Below are 21989 nucleotides of genomic sequence, written 5' to 3'. Positions count from 1 at the left end.
TAGTTAGTGTTATGTATAATGGTTTTTGTTTTTTCATGTTCAATTTGTTGTTTCCAGAAAAATACAAACTTTTCTAGGGAGGGAGGTTATAAATTGGCCATACTCTACCTGCAAGCATTATTTGACCTAGCACTCATTACAATTTTAATACTCAAAGGATTCTACAGCCAAAGATAGTAATGTAATTTGCATTCTATCAATATTTCTACCCGCTGCATTTCACAGATATGAACCTTTTTGTTTTAATCTGAAATAACTAGCCATATTCTTGAAATCCTTTTTTCTTCCAAATTAATAAATATGCAACAGAGATATATGTAGTGTGTCATTATATTAATATTGTTACAGCATTTAAGTTTTAGATTGAAGACTAGCATATTTTATTAACGCACATTATGCACACGTGCATGCTAAGTTGCTTTAGTCGTGTCCAACTCTTTGTGAACCTATGGCGTGTAGACTGCCAGGCTCCTCTGTTCCTGAGGTTCTCCAGGCAAAAATACTGGAGTGGGTTTTCATGCCTTCCTCCAGGGATCTTCCTGACCCAGGGATTGAACCTGCACCTTTTTCATCACCTACCAATACCTCTAGTGCCACCTGGGAAGTTCAATGCTCATCATATATACAGAGAAGTGGAATTCTAATGTGCATTATTTCTTAAAAGTATGTTATTTTCTGCTCTTCTGATATACCAAACTAAACGACTCTTGTTCTTAATCATTATATTATCAGCATCATCGGAGATACGGTATATAGTAATAGCGTTTTTACAAGAGAACAATGTACATATTTTCTTACAACAATTTTTATTTTTACATGCTAACTAGTTGGGTATCTTAATATATTTGCTACAACAGCAGATGATATATCTACACGTTTAACATTTACATATTAATCTGAATAGAAAAACATAAGTTACATATTTCAGGGATTCTATGTTCTGATGCTTTGGACAATAAACTTATTTTGTCTCTACCAAAAATAAATGAAAATTCCCTGTAATAAGAAAGACTTAATTGTTTTTACTAGCTGTCTAAATTTGGATGCACAGAAAAGAATTTGTTTACCGAGAAAAGGTGGATTAAATGCTTGCAGAATCAGTATGGTATGCTAACTAAGCAAATTACGTAACCGCCGAATTATATGCAAAATGTAACTAAGAAACAGATAGATTTATATAAGGAACTAAGGAGTTCTTTTGGCTAAAACCCAATATTGGCCTTATTTCAGTTTAATTGGAAGAGGATCTCAAATTCATCTTCTCCATGAGATATCAGGAACCTGGATTTCTCTTTGTACCAAAGGTTAATAAGAAATGTGTCTGCAAAAGTCAAACAGCATTAAATACCAAAAACTGATTATTATTCTACAGCAGTTGTTCTGTCATTCATAATCTCTCCATGCTCCAAGCTTCCACAGCTAATCTTTAATGGATGACATGCAAGCAAGAAAAATAACATATAGAGGAGAGACTCTAAAGACAGGGTTTAAGAAACAGAAAAATAAAGCTTTTAAAGAAATATAAATATTCTAAACATCACAAAAATAACTTGAAAAAACTATTTAAATAAATATTCTTTGTGCAAAAATTCACACATCCTCTGTATACTATAAATGCAACAGATTAATAAAAATTAAGACCTTAAACACTAGAAAATATCCACTGAGATTGTTTCAGAAAAACGAAAGACTTAATTATTAACAAATTATTTTTAAAAGTCATAACATCACTCACCTAAGAGAAATTAAGTGGATGCAAATAAGGTAATACAATATTATCTCTGTCAAATTCAATTTAAATAAATGAAATTTTGAAGTGTTTGTGATTTAATCACTTTTATTTAGATGAGAAAAGATACTTACTTAAAGGACAATGTTTCAGCTGTGCTTCTCTGAAATATCTCCTAGTATCTGAAGGTCATACATGCCAATAATTTACATATTATCCACATGTATAATTTAATGAATTAAAACATATTAAGACCTACATAGCATATATTTTCCTTTATTCTCTTTTTGGTAGAGATTTTAAAATTTTTCATATTTTCAAACTTTCCAAACAAAGTTAATTCTGGAAAGTCAGGGAAAACTAAAATCTATGTGGATAAGATGAAGTAAATAAAATATATATTTTTAACAAGGAATGTAAAAAACAAAGCTATATGCAAGTAACCATGAAATAGTTATTTGTATTAGCTACACTATGACATGCCCCCTATTAGATCAAAAAGTCTTAAGGAAACAAGATGCTAACATCATCTCCTTATCATCATAATTACCACTTATTGAGTGCTTTCTAATGGGTTAACTACTTCATAAACATTATTTCACTTAAATGTCACAGCAACCTATCAAGTAGGTTTTAGCCAAATCTTAGTGAGGCTGTCACTTACACATAAGTAGTAAAAAGATTAGAACAAAGGTCTGAATCCAAAGTCTAAGTAAGCATTTACCACCACCTTCTACAATGACGTATTATGAATAAGAAGTGACTGCAAACAGAAAGACATGTCTGAAATACCCAATCTGTCTTATTTGCTGATGCGTATTTAGTGCCTAGCACAGTGTTTAGTATACACAGATCCTTCAATAAATATTTCTTGTTTAACTTTTAAAGAGGTCAGCATAGTTCCAATTAAATGCCTACTAAAAGTATCAATGGTGGTGATGCTGCTGCTGCTGATGTCAAAAAAGGGGAAGGTAAAAAGTCAACCATTTGAGATTTTATCAAGATACATGATACAATTGCATTTCAAAGTCATGAAATCACTTTACAATGATAGTACATTATTCACATTAAAAACTAACAGAGAAGCAAAGGAAACAGTAACAGTCTACATGAAGGTTTACCATAAGTATATATCAGATTAAAACCCAAATCTTGTGCATACTATTTCATTTCAGATCCACATTTAAGTAAAATGTATTAGTGACAATACATTTTCTGGGAATTTTTCTCATCATCCAATCCTGGTTTCCAAATCTTCTTCTTTCACTTTTCTCTTTATTTCCCTCTTAAAATCTATTAACAGTAAACTATTAATTCTAACTGAAAGCTAAACAGAAAAAAATATCATCATGACTTCTGACTTATCAAAGGTTTAAGAATTTCATAAAGATAAAAGTAAGCAAGTATTAATATTAGCTACAATTTACTGAGTACCAGTTATACCCTAGGTGCTTCTATACATTATTTCTAATCCTTAAAATAATCTGGTAAATTAGTTAATATTTACATCTGACATGGGAGAGGCTAATAAGTAACTTGCCCAAAGGCACATGGTTGGTATTAAGGGTCAAAGCTCTGATTTGAACCTTAGTCCATCTGATTCCAAAGCTTATATAGTCTTCCCACCACTTCAATCTCTCTCAGAGTACTGGGAACGTTTTATTTTTATATGGTTTTGATTACACAAGATTCTTATTCTCAGGAATTATACAATCAATTGGGGGGGGGAGATAAGATGGACTAACACATATATGTTACATAACAGAGACATAAAAATAAATAAGAGAAAAATCATAAAGACAAGAAAAATTTTGCACAGGTAAAATGACAACATTTGATCAAAGCCATCACATAGATTTCATATAATTTTGGTTTATATCATCTTTATGTGTCAAACCTAACCTAGAAATGATTTTAAGATTAGAGAGCAAGTAACAACAACAACAAAAAATTACATCTTTTAAAAGTAACATTTATTTTTTCTATACTAAATCTAACCCACACTCACTGCAAAAAACCTGAAAAGGCAGAAAACTGGTAACCGAAGCATTTACACATCCATTCACAAAACCAAAACTTGACTCTAATTTTATATTACATATATGTAAATATAGTTTTTAACAAAATTATATCAAGTATACAGCTTCCCCCTAATTTTCACATAACTTTGAGTCATAAAGTTTTTCTCATATCATTATATATTCCTCATAAATGGTTTTAAATTACTGCATGTCTCATACCATAAATGTCTCATACCATAAATTTATTGCTATCATAACTAATACTGATACAAATATTCTTATTTATATAAATACTTACAAATCATATACTCAAAGAAAATGGCTATTTCCTTAGAATATCACATATTTTAATTACCATTTTATTTGAAAAATGTAGAGATGTACATTTTTGTATCCTATTTGCAATTTTCAATGTCCAGATGTTTTAGCATGTATTTTTGTTAATATGGACTATTTTGATTTAAAACAGTATTACTTAGCTCCAGAGAAACTATGTAGCACTTTTATTTTCATCAACTTAGGACGTTATAGAAATACACTAAACATCTTTCAAACATTCAACATTAAAGTATTTTGTCATTAATGAGAAAATTTGATTAACAAGAATCATAAAGCAATCAAATTCTCTCCATCTTATGAAGGCATGATTCATACTGTTTAGTCATAGGGAACCCATAAGTATATACCAATAAATAAATATTTAAAGTATACGATTAGCTATACCATACAAAAGTTTAAAGAGTAAATATTAATGCTTAATCAGTTTTCCCCTCCAAGAGACAAATGAGCTATGCAGACATATTAATTCATGATTTTCAATAAATCACAATGGTCTAAACCTTAATAAATTATATCTGAAAGAAATATACAAAGTTAATTTATAACACAAACACTAAAAACAGATGTACTTCTTATAATACCATTCCAGCAATTAGTACACATATTTGATTATAAAAAACCAAGAAACTTAAGTGTTCTAAATTTATATTTGAACTATCCATTTTAACATACTGTTAAATTTCCTTAAAATACATTACTTTCATATTTTCCCACTAAAAAAGAAACAAAAAATTCATAAGTTTAACATTAATCAAAAAACAAACATCTGGTATTTGGCTGGAATATTTATTTCTAATCATCTTTGTTATATTTTCTTAGTGATGTTCTACTTAGAACAGTAATGTCTTGAAGACATATTATACCTGTTAATTGTATCTCTGACCTAAAATACCAGAATTCTTTTATATAAGGCAACCAGGTTAAGTGATTTATAAAGTGATTTAGGGAAGGAGAGAAAGCAAGAGAAAGAGTCCATCAGAGATAATTGACCATATCTGTAACACATCACAGATACATTAAAAAATTTTTCTCTTTACAAAGACTTGTGAATGAACATAGACTCCAAAACATATTTTAGGCAGTCATTTATAATCTTAAACTCAGGCAATCTTTTACTTTAATCTTTTCAGGGAAAACATTATCTTCATCATCATCCATGTCATCATATGAAAATTAACTTCACACAACAGATTTTTGAATCAAATGTAGGTTTCCACTGGCAATGAATATATGACTATCTTTTTACAAAGAAGTATTTCCTCTCAACAAGCTAAAACAATAAGTGGTATGTGAACTGCTGGGATGAAAGGTAGAGGCACTGGTAATCATTATTTCCCCTTGTTTGTTCAGGCCCTTCCAACAAAACAAACAACCTTTTTGTGATTGGATTGACATGGTGTTAACAATGCATTTAATGCCCAAATCAGTATGAATACAGGTAAAGCTCTCACTAATACCAGTACCAGGATGTTAAAGCCACCTATTTTCTAAGCAGCCAAAAAAAAAACCAGAGCTTTCCCTCCTTTGGCAAATAAGCTAGCATGCTAGTATTCACCAAGCCACATCAGATAACAACCTTGTATATGATTTTTAATGCCATATGTTCATACTCATATGCAATACCTGCTGTCTTTTCAGCAATTTGAGCTTCTGTTGCTTTTTCTTGGAGTTCCAGTTTAAGCTTCAGTTTTCTGTGTTCTTTATCTTCTTTACTCAGTTTTTCTTGAAGCTAAAAAACATTGAAAAAAACATGAATTCTTACAAATATATCTTTTGCACAAATATAATTAATCCCAGAGTTAATTTTTACTTTCTCTAAACTCTTACAGAATACCATATTAACTTTATGAATACGTAACTCTTGGGAAAAAACAATCTTTAAGGGAACATTATTATTATTAAATATACTGCAACAAAAAGTAATCTGATAAATTCTTTTGTCTTAAAGCAAAAGGCTTGGAAGGGACCATTGTAATAAAATAAAGAGTAGCACAAATTACAGCTTCTCTTAGTAATTCTAATATTTTGAAACAAAATTAATTAAGATAATAATCTTAATATTTGATACAAATCTCCCTTTGAGAATGCTATGCCATCAACTTCCATTTAAATTGGCACTGGCACCTGACTCATGATCGGTATGCAATAAATAACTGCTAGATGAAAGTACAGAAAATATCTCATGCTTTCACATGGAGTCCTTCCAAATGTTTTATTTTTAATTTCTCCCTCGGCTTTTGTTGTTTGTGCTGTTTTCCATCAGACATGATCAACACTCCTAACATCATGTTTCAGTTTGATTAGGTCAAACAAATAGAATATTAGAATCAGAAAAGTAGGAAGCATAGAAAATGAACATTATTTAATAACATTACTTAAAGCTCAAAGGAATGTAGAAAAAAGAGTCAGAAGTGACATGACAAATTCGATTGGACAAAATACAGCAATATAAGATAACACAAGGTAAATGACAATATTTCCAAGCCTTGCTACTTTAAAGTTTACATATAGTACTGAGGTGAAATACAGGGCACAGATACTACAAAGAAAAAAAGTTAAGAAAGTAACATGAAACCAATGAAGTAAAACTTGAATTTTATAGGCACCTATGCAAAGTACTACAGATTATGAAAAAGTGAGTGATACTGCAAGCCACCAAGGTAGGAAACAAAAGAAATTGCTTTTCATAGCCCATGTCTCAATTCAATCATACCCTGAATGGCATGGTATGCAACGGCATAAGGTTACTGTTACAGGATTAAAGTACACAATAAAACTGAATTATGATGAGTGACAAAGCAAACTTAGAAGGTCAATAACTAAAAGTATACTCTACAATTATCAGACTTTCTATACTGTACCTTTTTATTGCTTGCTTTGAGACTGTTCAATTCTTTTAGAAGCAATGCTATTGTCTCCTCTTTACTTAAGTCTGAAGTAACCTGACAAGGAATCGTACATTCGCAATGCAAATCATTATTTCTGTGGTCCATAAAGCTGTAATGAAGAAAACTATTAAAATAATATACACACAATTTCTACTATACAGGATCTATACATTTTATACTTCAAACAGGGGAAACAAGTTTAACAATAAATATGTAAAATTACTTAATTTAAAATTTCTCTTAAGAAAATACTATGGATGAAAAAGAATAAACATCACAAATTCACAGAGGTACTAATATACCAATTTCACAAGGAAGAGTTAAATCTGTGAAAAACATTTGGTAATAACTATAAAGATTCATGCAGGAGACCCAGGTTTGATCCCTGGGTCAGGAAGATCCCGGGGAGAAGGAAATGCCAACCCACTGCAGTATTCTTGCCTGGAAAATCCCACGGACAAGAGGAGCCTGGAGGACTAGCCTGTGGAGTCGCAAGACTTGGACAAAACTTAGCGATTAAACCACCACCACCATAGAGATGCATGGTTCAGTACAATTACAGAATTCAGTTTTTTAAAGGGTTATGAATATTAATTCAATTCGTACTTTTGGTTAGGACTCTAGGTACAGTCTTACCTTTCTGAAACTGGGAATAACAAATAATTTTTCATTAATAATGACAGAATATCATATTTTCATTATTAAAATCACAGCATGTTAAAAATGAAAACCTATTCTTGTAACACTTAGGGGTAAGCAAAATAAATTTTTGACAATGTGTATGCTATTTGAGAATAATAGTTAACTTGTTAGCAAGTACTATAAAGGACGGGAAGGGAAAAGTAGATGAGTTTAGCCCAATCTCTACTATTTACCTTTCCCATGTGGTTATAAAATTTATCACCTCTTCATTCATCCCTACTCCCCAAAACAATATACTCCAATCTGCACTTTCATAAGAATATAACTGACTGCCAAGAGGGTGGATCATATTAACATATCTACTTCATTATATATCAATATTCATTAACATATCTATTGCATAATTTTTAAGTAAATACAAACAGGTATTCCCACATAAGACTCTGTTAAAAAGTATTCCATAATTATTATTTTGTCTGGACTGAAAACACAATATTTATATTTCAATATAATTATAAGTTAGTCATTGAGAATCTTTAAACGTAGCAATATTTTCATAGTACATGACTAATTATCAAAGTATTTTACTCTTGTAGGCAAAAGTCACAGGTGTCACAAATTCAAATCTCTTCATAAAATAGGTAGGTAAAGGGACTGGGTAGAAACTACAAAATGTAAAATATCAAGGAATGTAAATGGGAGAGTAGATGACACTTCTATAAGAAGTCAAACTCACTCATTTAAATGAAGAACAGTGCTGACCAAAAGCAAAACATATTTTTGGGCTTGTCTTTTCGTGGAGCTGCCAGGTAATGGTTCTGATGAAAAATGTACCGTTTTCATCAGTGTAATAGTTATTTCCAGGTTCTTAATGAAAAGTCACTTAAAACAATACTCAACAAAATATAAAACCTCAGGACCAAACAAACAAAAACAACAACAAAAAAATCATCATGACCTTCATTCAGGCTTATCCTGTGCTTTTTTACTCAGTGATTTAGACACATGATATTAATGTAATGAAAATAGCAGAAAACTCCCCAAATTCTAATAAATTAACCATACATCAAATTTAGGCCACATCAAAAAGAAAGGGAGGGACAGAGGGAAAAAGAGAGGAAGGAAAAGTTCTCCCAATTCTTACTTTCTAAATCTAAGGCTGCTAGCACTCACTTGGATTTTCCTGCAGTGCAGTAAGCTGTCTCATCACCTGGATGAGGGCTGATGACTTGAAAATTCCTTGATCTCTGCTCTGGCAGTTCTGTGCTCTCATATGTAGCTTCATTAACTAATTCATTGGATTTCTGATGCATGCTTCCCTTAGAATTCATAGGCAGTTGCTCATCTGGCTGGGTATTTTTATTTCTGCCTGTAGTCTCTTGTTCAAGGTAACTATGGGTTATGTCTGCATTTAAAACAAAATAAAAACATGATATTTAAAACATCATTACATATTAAATCGATCAAAAGAGTATTTTTCTGTGAAAAATGGTTTCGTAGCTTTAAACATGCACTTACTAACCTTACTCCTATTGTAATCAGACAAACACGTATGGGGTGATTTTGCTATTAATGCTTCCATTTCCAGTCAGACAGCAGAGTAGGATGGTGGTTTACAACCTTAAATGCACATCAGCTGTGTGTGTGGTTAGCCACTCAGTCGTGTCCAACTCTTTGCAACCCTATGGACTGTAGCCTCTGTCCATGGGATTTCCCAGGCAAGAAATACTGGAGTGGGTTGCCATTCCCTTCTCCAGTGGATCTTCCTGACCCAGGGATCAAACCTGTGTCTCCTGCATTGAAGGTAAATTCTTCACCCGCTTAGCCAGCAGGGAAGTCTACATCAACTGAGGAGTTTCTAAAAATCCTAAAACTCAGGTTCACCTTATACTAATTAAATCAAGATCCCTGGGTGTGATCACAGGATTCTAGTATAAAATCAAGGCTGGGAACCACTGATTTAGGTTATTATTTTCTACATTACTTTTTTTTCTAGAATTTGAAAAACAGGATATGGTAAGTTAACTGATTACAGTGAAGTGATAATGTACATGGGATTCTGATATCAGACTGAGTTAGATTCCTGTCTTTATCGACCACATAACTTTGGGCAAGTTACTCTACCCATCCATGCCTCAGACTTTGTGAAGTGGAAACATAATACTGCTTACTTGAGTTGCTGCAAGGATTAACTGAATTAATGAAGACAAAGTATTTGGCCTACAGTCTGGCACATCAATAAATGTTAGCTATTATTTTTGTAATCAGCATCATCATATTAAAAGGGAAATAATACAAGGAGAATTATTTTTAACTTATCTTTTATCAGATATGTATAATACATTAGAGAATATTTTGAAAAGCTTGGCTATCTCATAAAAATTAGTTACCTCAAGCTGTAACTATTAAATAGCTATTCAAAGGAACAGTGTACATCTGATCTATAGTGAAATTCCAGGGAGAAAACTACACACACGCAAGCAAGCAAAACAAACTCTCTTAACCAATAAATCAGATCAATGACCACAACTGAAATGATTGAAACTAGTACTTTATTATTTCCAATAGAAACAATTATTCAGTTTTAAAAAGCAGGTGAATTGCACCTGCTTGTTTATGATGCCTTCTTTAACTTGTCACACTTAAAATCCTTTTGAGGCAGAAGGGTAGTTTTACAATAAAAACAAAATAGGAAAACATAAATAAGGTACCCCTCACAAAGCACTCATTCTTTCAGAAGAAATTCTTTGCTTTTATATATATATATACACATACACACACACACATACACACACACACACACACACACACACACACATATATATGCTGAAATTAGATGTAGCCAGTCATACACTCGAAGTCCTGGACATTATCTTACTGGTGGCTGAATGATAAACCAGAAAACATTCATTTTTGGTCTTAAATTACTCTTAAATTCACTGAGGGCATCAACTGGGAAAATATGCTAGCATAATTACATATCTATGGAATTTCATTATATTCTGTTTTAAACTTCAACAATTTTATGTATCTGAAGGTTATTTGTTGGTTCTTGACATTTTAAAACACCTGACTTGCTGTAGATGTTCATCATGCTACATTTCTAGAATAGGCTGGTATTAGTACCCCCAAATCTGAATGAGGTATTATAAAATTTTATAAATGGACACCAAGATAATATCATTAACCAACCATGCATTTTAGCACTAGCCTATGACTTTTAAAGTAATTTAAAGAAAATCACAGCTATAGAAAACAATATCAAAACAACAAAAATTGTCTCCAGGAGCACATCAGAAAATAACTATTAATATTAGGCCCTATGCTATTCTTCCGTTTATGAAGTAGAAAGATCCTTCAACAGGTAAAAGGATAAGCCAAGGAACACAACCAGCTGGGAAAAGCCCCCAGTTCCCCTTGTTACTGCTGCTGTTCAGTCGCTCAGTCGCGTCCACCTCTTGGCGACCCCATGGGTTGCAGCACGCAAGGTTCCCGCATGCCCCATGGCAACACCTTATTAACTGCTTCAGAGTCTTAAGTCTTGACTCTCTGACCTGTTTTTGAGAACAAACATACCGTTATCTGCAGCTTGTCCCATGCTTTCACCTCTGTATTTCTGGATGTAATGCAACATCTCTCTTCATTGAGCTTTTTTATTTCTAACTCTGAGTGCTGACTTTGCCTCATCCCTGGTATCTATTGCTTTTCATTACCCACAGCTCTCTTTCTTACTTCAGCTTCTCTCTCGTGTGCTCAGTCATGCACTGAGTACAGAGGCACTCACAAGCACTCACTCTTTGCAACCCCACTGACTATAGCCCACCAGCATTCTCTGTCCTTAGAATCTTCCAGGCAAGAATACTGGAGCAGGTTGCCACTTCCTACTCCAGGGATTGAACCCACGTCTCCTGCACTGGCGGGTGGATTCTTTACCACTGTGCCACCTGGGAAGCCCCCACTTCAGCCTACCTAACGTCAAATTTTGTGATCCCAGAACTCTTGGTAAATCATGGTCTTTTCACCTATGAATGTGTTATCTTCTTCAAACTGAGAGCAGACATGGAACCTTGCCAATAAGAGGGTTCTTTACTGATCCCTCCTGGATCCGAGTAATCATTAACTCTTGAAGTATTATCAAAATAAACTCATAAAGTTCTAATGCACTTCTGGATCTTAATTCTAAATGTTTAATACTTTTGAAGAATTCATACTATGTGATTTGGCTCTATTTCTGGATGTTTCTAATCTTGTTCTGTAGTAAAAGGTTTTAGATTCCTAACTGAAACTGTTCATTAGATATTTGGAGACTGATCTGAAACTATCCATATTCTTCTACTGAGAATTTAATTTTACTTTAAAGTAAACAAGCTGACTTATAAAATTTTCCTTCCTGTCTGTCTTTTACTTTTTTTTTTGGACTAACTATTTTAGCAAATCTTCCTTAAATCTCTGAATGCTCTCAACAGTCCTCTACTTTGCCATATTGCATTTCCTAATATCAGAATTTGATCATTTGTATAGAAAGTTTGACCCCACAATTTATTTATTTATTCATTAATTTAATGACTTCCCTGGTGGCTCAGATGGTAAAGCATCTGCCTACAATGTGGGAGACCTGGGTTCAGTCCCTGGGTTGGGAAGATCTCCTGGAGAAGGAAATGGCAACCCACTCCAGTATTCTTGCCTGGAAAATCCCATGGACGGAGGAGCCTGGTAGACTACAGTCCATGGGGTCGCAAAAAGTCAGACACGACTGAGCAACTTCACTTTCACTTTTCACTTTCAGTTAATAATTATCCATGGAAATGCCACAGTGTGATATATCCTGTGATAAGTACTGGGAAAACAAAGATGGGTAAGAAACAGATTCTCCCCTCAAAGACTCTACAGTACAGTGAAGAAGACAAACTGATTTAATAATTTGAAGACAATGTACTAAGGAGCATGCTAGGGCTACAAAGACCACAAACAAAACATACTAGACATCCTGATGCTCAACTGGAAGACTGGATGATCTCACAAAGGCATTTATTCCAAAACACGACAAATAGAAATATGCAAAGTAATGAACTGTCACAGGGTTTGAGTTCAGTAAAGAAAAAGCTGACAGACTGAAAGAATAAGAGAACAGGAAGAATGAGTACAAAAGAGAAGGAATAGCTTTAGGAAAACAAAGTCATTTGGTGTTTTGAAGGGTCAAGATGCTATAGTTGAGGAGTAAAAACTTGTAAAATGAGTAACATTGTAAAGACAAGATGTGGTAGATCTGGAAATGTGTTGATTAAATAGACTGATGATGAAGTACTTGGAGAGGAAGAAATGAAGGTATCGGTACGGAATGCTACCTTGAAGTCATTCAGAAAAATGGCAAGCGATGGAGACCAGAGACGAAAGACAAATGCAAGAGACTTCACTGGCTGCATAAACATGCTAACGAAGACAGAGCCTAATGAGAAAGCTGACTGATGGTAGATAACAGTCATCTCTTTCTACCTTTCTACTTTGAAATAATTCCAGTCTTATAAAAATGTTGCAAATATAGTACAAAGGGTTCCTACATAACCCTCATGCAGATTCCTCAAATATTAACATTTTACCACACTTGCTTTATTATTTATTCTGTGTCAGTCTATCTACACTTTTTTTTTTTTTTTCTGAAACATTTCCAAGAAAGTTGCAGGCATGATTCACTTTGACTTTTCAGGTCAAATATTAAGATGGTGCTGTACCATACTTCATTTTACCAAATTTTCTTTACCTTATTCAAAGCTCAACTTAAATTCAATTTCTGAGTTAATATCTTCACCAACCAAGAGAAAATTGCATTTAGTTACTCTAATTCAGTCTTCAGTTACTTTTCCTAAACTCTGCAGGCCCAAGAGAAAAACTTGTTACCAAGTACTAACAAGATGATGCTACCAAAAAGTTTAGTTGAGATGCTATCTTACCCCATCACTTGAAAAAAAAATTGAATTAGCAATATATCAATAAAGTGTAGCAACAGTGAAGTTATGGGTCTGTTTCATACACTACTCAAGTAGAAAGATGAGATAAACGTTTAAAAGAACAATTCACTTCCGATTCAAATTTGCCTGTAGGCAGATGAAAACACTCTATTCTGTTGATGCCTCTCTATCTCTCTCATGGTCTGAAATGGAAATTCTATAACTTTCTTTAATAATTTGCTTCAGTGTTGAATCAACATCATTGTCAACTGTTCCATCATTAGAACTAACAGAATTAAAACTATTAAATTCATTTCTTCGTATGAACTTAAGAATGTTACCAATCTTTTCTTCATAACTCATGTCTATGAAATCTCACTTTCCTCAAACAACACAAAGCTTTTTGTGATGACTAATAAATCCCTTTATTTATTTGCTCTTCTGTGGGCATGTTGTATTAATTGGACATTTGAATTTTAACTACTTAAAAAAAATCCAATTTTTACAATACAATATTTTTACATGCTATCTAATGTAATCACTGCCATGTAAACCTGCCACTATTGAAAATAATGTTATAGAATATTATTACTCAATACGCTTCAAATGCCACCTACTGCTATTGTTAGAGCCAATTTATTCATCTGGGCAAACTGGGTGAATTTAGTAACAACTTCTTAAAACTCTTAATGCATGTGCCTTGGCTGGTGGTATTACATAGTGTGAAGACCCTGTATCTTTCTAGTGACTTTCATATTGTTTCAGTGGATCATTTTCATGATCTAACAAATTCTCCCCTTACCACTGGAGGTATTGGTATTGTCAACCATTTCAATGTTAGTGTTGCTATCACCTTCTCAACTCCTTAGTCTAGAAAATTAACAGCATCATACTATCTCCTAACCTAGAAAAGAACGCTTTGGGATCCCCTTTGACACCAGTTCTCCAGACAAATATACATTAATGTATAATGTACTCAGTTGCATTGATGCCATCCAAGAAATCATAACTCAGGGCCAAAAATAACTGTTACTTCACAACTACTATACAGAAGTGAGGAGGCAGTTAGAATCAAATAGGGATTCTTAGAGGCTGGGAAATTCTGGTCCTGTCTGGCTTTGTAAATAGTTTGTGACAACTGGTATCTGTGTAAATGGATTTGATGGTCCCCTGGGGGGTCAATACTGTTTACAGAGCTGTTTCTTCAGAGTGGCTGAGCTAGAGTTGTCTCTAGGGATCTTACAGGGGTTACTCAGAATAGCAACATCACAGGTAACTGAGAGCTCAGTGGCAGAAAAAAGGATGGAAGTGTAACAGGCAAGTGCATTCAAATAAATATATTTCTTGCTCCTTCACATGCAGGCGCTACTCAAGGGCACTGACTATCTAAAATGAGCCATAAAAGAAGCAATTTGTAATTGTGTTGTCTGACACTTGCTAACATAACTGGTCATCACTTCTTTATACTCCGTCTTTCTTTTTTTGAAAAGGTTGTTACTTTGACTGTAGCATTAGATTTTAGAAATATAAAAAGAATGAAAATATCATGTTTATTGCTTCTTTCTTTTGTATACTGTCACTATATTATGTAAAAACATCAAAATGATAATTTTTTTTTACTGTTGAATAAGTGTAAATTTGATTTCATGATGGAATTACTATAGTCCCACATTTTAAACAGAGTATGTCTTTTTTCCAATGGTTAAGAATTTTTCTAAACAAACATTAGTTTCAACATAGCCCCTAATAACTTCTACCAATTCCTTAACTAACTTACATGTAGATCATCTATCTGTATATGCGTACAAATACTCTTTACTCCCTTTACTAAATACTTCGGACTTATTTGTTCCCTCTTATGTGTGGGGGGTGATTAGTGTTCCACATAGATGCATATATGAGCTTTTCTCTCCCCAAACATAAAAGAAAGACATCATAAACTTCTGCCATATTATAGTAGCTCCACTTAACATGAGTGAGTACAAGAGCAAAGTTCAAACCTTCCAAGTAGAATATTGGTGTATTTAGAGTTTCCAAGCAAAACCAAAGTGCATGGGCTCTGAAAACAGACCGCAGGGTTTGAATTCCAGCTCTACAACATAGCTGTATGATCTTTACCAAACTAATAAACCTCTCATCAATTTCCCTATCAGTAAAAAGCACACACAAAAAAGCACCTACCTCAAAAGGTTATTATGAGAATTAAATTACTTAAATTATATAATCTCTTGGAGAAGTATCAGCATAGAAAACACACTCAATAAAATTTAGCTATTATTATTTGCAAGTATCTAGTTGGCTAAAAGCAAAATATTTTCTTATTAAACTGTAGTAAGAATACATAAAAATACAATTGAGAAAAAAATTTCTATTAAGATCAAAAGACATGAACGTGGAAAATAAATAAAATGCTACTTTGTTCAATGAGATACATACAAAAAAGAGAAAATACTTAACAAGCTTAATTACAACTTGTAGTTAATACATAATGGTTTAATAAAGTTTGTATAAGATTATAAAGTTGAAAAATTACAAAAATAACAGAACTTCAAAATTCAGAAATCCTGACTTTAGGAAAAATATCCTGAAAGAAAATTCCATCTCATAGCAAGAAAATTAAGAGGATATTTCTGTAAATTCACTCCCACAACAGGAAAATAAGGAATTTAAACAACATGTTTCTGTAACATAATTTGAACATTACTATACTGGCACATGAAATTAGATATGATCAGAGCCACAGGTAATAGATCACAGGTACTTATTCTTCAGAGATTCTAATTTAGGAGTCACAAGAAATTAGGTAACTTCTGGATCTTTGGCTTAACAACTGCAAACTTGTTACCTGCATATTGTATACTCTCTCAGGGTGTTTTCAATTTATTTTTTGGCTTAAACAGCCTTATGAAGAAGAAGAAGAAAATACTATAACTTTAATTTTCATTGTTCTGTATTCTACTTGCTCATATTTCAAGCATTCAATAGCCATTGGCTATTATGTTGAAAAGCACAGTAATTCTAATAAGGTGTATTATATATACTGAGGGGAGGTCAAAAACATGTGATGGGGGAGAGGCTGGACATAGCTCTAAGATTTTAAAATAAGGCCTCATAAAAGTTTATTAACCTGAAAAATCATGAAACCTAGGAATGGCACATAATTTGTTTATCTGGACATAAATTCAAAATAAACTATGTCCTTTCATTCCATTACATGGTTGTATCTCTAAATAAACATGTCAAAAAGGACTAGTGAGGTTATTTCATCTTTGATTAAGACAATTCAATGGCTTGGTATACCACATTTCAAATTATCCAATGACTAGACATACAAACCACCTTGCTGGAATTTTGCTTTTTATTATTTAAAAAAGCTACTGAAGTGGTGGTACTAAACAAATTTTTAAGTTTTTGTTTCAGTCCTGAAACAGTCATGAACACATCGATATTCATTCAACGCATTTCTGTAAAAACTGTTCTATTATAGTATTTCAGCTTTTAAATTTTAACATTTTTCACCATATGAAGACCATGAACACAGTACAGTATAATTACCTAAAGCTTACACTACCTAACTTATGAAACTATCACACAAATTAAAGCTTTGTAAAAATTATATCATCCTACTTAAACCATTGCAAATATTATTTAAGCTAAAATGATTGTGAAAACTATCCTAAAATTAGATTAACTAGCAGAATAGTACTCTATATTCTCTTTCTTCCCCAGTGATATGAACTATTTGGCTACTTACTATATTTCTAATCTGTTCAACCTTTTCAATTTTTCCTAGGAATAATTTATATAAAGTAATTAAATATATGAATCAACTAGGTAAGTCTTACATTTCTACCACTGCAAGTAAAATGGGTTTCTTAATTATATATTTTTTCTTTGCTAAGTATGAACACATACTAATTGTCTATGAATTCAACAATTCCATAAAGCATTTATGGAAGGTAACCTTTTTAATAGCAATTGTAAAGAGGAGGAAAAATGATTTCTTTACATGTGCCTTTCATTTTATTTAAGATCATCTTTAGATTTGGAAAATAAAACAGGAGAATCACCAGTCAGATACTAAGTGGAAATCACTGAAACACAATGTTAGTTCTAATGGATGGATGATTGTATTTGGTCTTTTGAAACTTTGAAGTATAGGTAAGTCTTGATCACACAAATTAATAAATCCTAAAGCTGGAGTTAACAATAACCATTACACCCAAATTCTGCAGCTTAGCCCAGCCAATTTTTCAAAAGGTCAGGTTGTGAACTGGAGAAGATCAGGGAGGTCCACCGCATAGCTTTGTTGCCAGGCATCTCTCGTCTGGATTGTTGCAGGCATTTATTAGTATTCGTCAGCAGACTCAACAGAGCAAACAAGAAATTCAAGCACGAATAATAAAATGAAATGCTGCTATATAACCCTTTGTCATTCAGCAAATATGGGACTTTTTAGCTACATTGTTCCTAAACCTGGGTTACTACTTTAATTTTTCTCCCCAGTGCTGACTGAATGAGTATGCATGTGTGTTAAATGCAGAGCTCCCCTAACAACTGCAGGACTGCCATTTAATCTGTTGGTAGATGGACCATTTCCTGTGGGAACCCTAGCTATGATTTCCAGATCCACCAAATAAATCTCAGATTAAGATTCCAAATGAAACCTGCCTTTGGCAGATAAAAAATGTCAAGATGGATATAAACAGTAAAATTATAAATTATCTAGGTGTTGCATGACAAACCAATGTTCATTTTTTTTGTTGACATGTGCCTAGATATCAAAACTATATGAGACATTCATCAAATGTCACACTTTCATAATATCGGAGGCATCATTAAAACTGTTTGACTAAGGACCTCAAAGTGTTTAAGCAGTAGCTCAAAAGTATATTTGTGCAAAGTAGAAGAATAAATTTACATATCAGCAGTAGCTCATAAGGGATGGGTAAATATTCTGTTTATCTCTCATTGTAATTCAGGTTACTTTAAATACAAGGTTTTAGGAAATCATTACACTCTATATGGCATCATTACATAACTTTCTATGCAAATTATGTATGTTTTATTCAAATTCACCATTTGTTTGGTGGGGGAGGGAACAAAAGGAAAAGGTAGGGGCTCTCATTTTATTAATCAACTGTGACTACTATACTAATTGTACATCATCATCACCATCTTGTTAGCATTTTTTAACTTTTAAAAAAGCATTAAATACCTGAGACAAAAAAAGCCTGAGAAAAGTAAAAATTATCTATGTATATAATCTATTCACTTCAAATGATTGTGGCAAGAGGCAGAGACTTTTAAAAAAGAAAAAGGTAAGGAAGGACCAATATAGAACCTATTAGAGACCAATGGTCTATTAAAAATGCAGAGGAAGTCTCTGATGCTAGTCTGCACTGCATTCTCAGGAGATCAAGGACTTCTTCTTTAATGAAAATTTTTGTTTTGTCTTCGCTCTTCTTACCTGGACTAATGCAGCATTGTCCTGATGCTGAAATATATCAACTGATTATAAAATATAGACAATGGAGGTTTCTGAAAGGAAAAAAATCAGATTTGCTGAATTGAAATCATTACTCTTGTTAACTTTAAACTCTTAAAAGCAATTGAATAAAAGGCTTCAGTGACTCCAAATTCTGCAACATTTGGTTTCCTGATGAAGATTCAAAAATCATTTAATCTACTTAAAATAGGAATTCCTTGAAATTTATAAATTCTTTACACTTAATTTAATCCATGGAGAGGATACAAAATATTCTGTATTCCATACTCAAAATGCTAGAATTTATACACAATCCTGATTCTTTCAGAACTATGTATTTCTCCTGCTCTTCCTATCAAATTTCCTCTGATACATGCTGTGGATTCAAGGAAACTAAGGCTAAATAAACCTTACCTATCCTAATCTGTTAGGGATCAACATTAATCTGAAAATTAATCTGAAACAGAGAGGATAAAACTTAAACAGGATATTAATTAAGGAAGGAAATAAGAGTATTTTTTGCTTAATTTTGATTATATTTCTAAACTCAAAATCAAAGAATGTTACCATGTTTTAGAGTACATCACATTATTTTAAGTACAGCCAGTGAAACAATTAAAAAAGTATTTGATTTTTAACTTAAAACATATTTAATTTGCAAAAAGTAACATATTCAGTATCTATATAAGTATAATTTTATCAATGTGAATGGATTACTTTTAGCTTTTCATTCACTAGCATCCTGGTTTTAAAGCACAGAAAAGTTTCAATATGTGAAGAAGACAAAATAAAATAAAAAAAGAAGTCAAAGTATAATTTTCTGAAATAATTACTTTTACCTTATATCTTGTCAGCACAATTATACCATTTGGCAAAAATTATCAATTTTACCACAAAGCTACAGATTAGAATTTTAATTCAATCATTCAGACTATGAAATAATCTATGCAACCAATTTCAAAATTTTAGTGCTTGATTTTCTAAATTTGTTTTTTATTCCCCAAGAAAAATCAAAATCACAAAAGGCAAAACATGAAGAAAATTTGTATCTGAAACTTCCTCCCAGAAGATAATGATGTCTTACATGACAGGTAGTTTTGATTAAAGTACAAATATATATACATACTAAACCCCAAATTTTATATTCAACTTCCAGATATATTTACAACCAAAAACAGTGAGTAAATGTAGTCACATCAGTTCTACTCTACAAACAGTCAGTCAACCTGAACCAACTGTGTAAATGGTCATAAATTCAGTCTATACACCACTGTATATTGATTCAGATCAACAAAATCAACAAAATGCCAATGCACACTCAGGACTTTATAGTAATCATGCTAAGGTGACAAATGCAGCCACTATGGAGACCATAATAATGATCTTAAGTATGATCCACTGAAATTCCAATTTCTAAAAAATTTAAGATTCAATAACATTTTATTGAGATTTGGGTCATAAATATGTGTTCCAGGAAGTGCTCTGGCATGAAAGGGCTCTAACCAAAAATGAAAGAGGAATTTTATCAAAGAGCTCAGAATCTTAACAGAGAACTTAAAACAAAACCAAAAACTTTTGAAAAATTCAAGTAGTTTTTTTCCATTTCAAAAAGATGTATTTTCATGGTCACAAATATATTTAAAATATCTCATTAAAAGTAGAATTGCATTTCCTTAAATCAAAGAAATAGTCCCAAGGTGTAAAAAGAGAGGATCATACTAATAGCATAGAAATGGAGTAGTCCTATTAAAAAAGAAATTTACCATTTTTCATGCTTAGTCTTCTTAGTAATTATCATTTTCACAAAATGAAGGACTGAAAGGGTAATAAGAATTCCATGTGAAGAGCACAGGCTGAACTGATATAAAAGATTCTAAATTTAGTTTTTAAAAAAAAGAAAGAAAAGAAAAAGTCCTACTATCTCCCAAAATTTTCCCTCATTAAGAATTTATGGGCAGGTTCATCAACTGTAGCAAATGTACCACTATACTCGTTCGTGTGTGGGGTTAGGGAGGAGGGCTGCAATGGGAACTCTGTACTTTCTGCTCAGTTTTGCTGAGAACTTAAAGCTGTTCTACAAAATAAAGTCTTTTTAAAAAACTGCCCACAAAAGTAAAAAATATACATGACAGAAATTAATAAATGTGAATTACTAACAGCAGAAGTGATAAATCCCCAAACACGGTTTATAACAAACTTTATAACCAACTAGACTAAGTTGCCCTTAGAAAAATTTTTTGGTTTTCCATTACATTTTTCTAATGAGGCCAGGAATCGTGACAGAATCATTCAAATCAACCCTAAAAAATAAAGACACTCAGAATCTCATTTATTTTTATAAACTTATTTAAAAAAAAAAGAAATTATTTTTTTTTTCTAAAAGGGTATAACTTCAATCATGCTTTTAAGGGTATCTTAGCATTTCCTCTGGAAATGAATCAATCCTTGTTGGCTTGCTGCCAGCAGTCCTAAAACCACTCTCAAATATTCTCAATGGTCATGTGTAAGAAACCACCAGAACTCTATTAAGTTAGAACCTATGGAGATAAATAGTAAATTTAGGCAGACCTTGACAAGCTGTTTTTTTAACCCTTCTATGGCAAAACAAAAATTAGAAATGCATTCTTATATTCACACTTGTCAAAAGGAAAAGGCAAATTGTATGATGTCACTAGTGTGAAGATTATTACTGCAACTGGGATTTCAATACAGACACAATTAGATTTTATTCTAAATGATTATTATTGATTTTATATTCTATTCTACAAAATATAAATATACTAAATATAAACTATACTACTTTGAAAAATATCAAGTTTTTGATATTGTGAAATTATATCTAAAGAGAATAACTTCCTATAAAACTAATAATAACCATTTCAAGTACTATTATTTGTGTTCTTAATACTTTTGAAACTTTTTTATAGACTATCTTTC

General features: G+C 32.4%; 1 protein-coding gene across 8 annotated transcripts in view; it reads right to left on the bottom strand.

The window, feature by feature from the left end:
- MIPOL1 (mirror-image polydactyly 1) overlaps positions 1 to 21989 on the bottom strand; it is a 283902-nt gene that overhangs the window by 201878 nt on the left and 60035 nt on the right. For 6 of the 8 annotated variants that reach the window (XM_065906169.1, XM_065906171.1, XM_065906168.1 and 3 more), the window contains 3 exons: positions 8793 to 9024; positions 6951 to 7086; positions 5713 to 5818 (listed from right to left, as the gene is read on the bottom strand). In XM_065906169.1, the coding sequence (XP_065762241.1) occupies positions 5713 to 5818; positions 6951 to 7086; positions 8793 to 9024 (474 nt within the window). Of the gene's footprint in view, positions 1 to 5712; positions 5819 to 6950; positions 7087 to 8792; positions 9025 to 9141; positions 9163 to 19034; positions 19055 to 21989 lie in introns of those variants that run through there. The other 2 variants (XM_065906172.1, XM_065906173.1) reach the window with 2 other exon arrangements.

The sequence above is a fragment of the Muntiacus reevesi genome, chromosome 15 (genome assembly GCF_963930625.1).
Source record: "Muntiacus reevesi chromosome 15, mMunRee1.1, whole genome shotgun sequence".
In the NCBI taxonomy this organism is placed as follows: Eukaryota; Metazoa; Chordata; class Mammalia; order Artiodactyla; family Cervidae; genus Muntiacus; species Muntiacus reevesi.
This window is presented reverse-complemented; position numbering and strand designations above follow the sequence as displayed.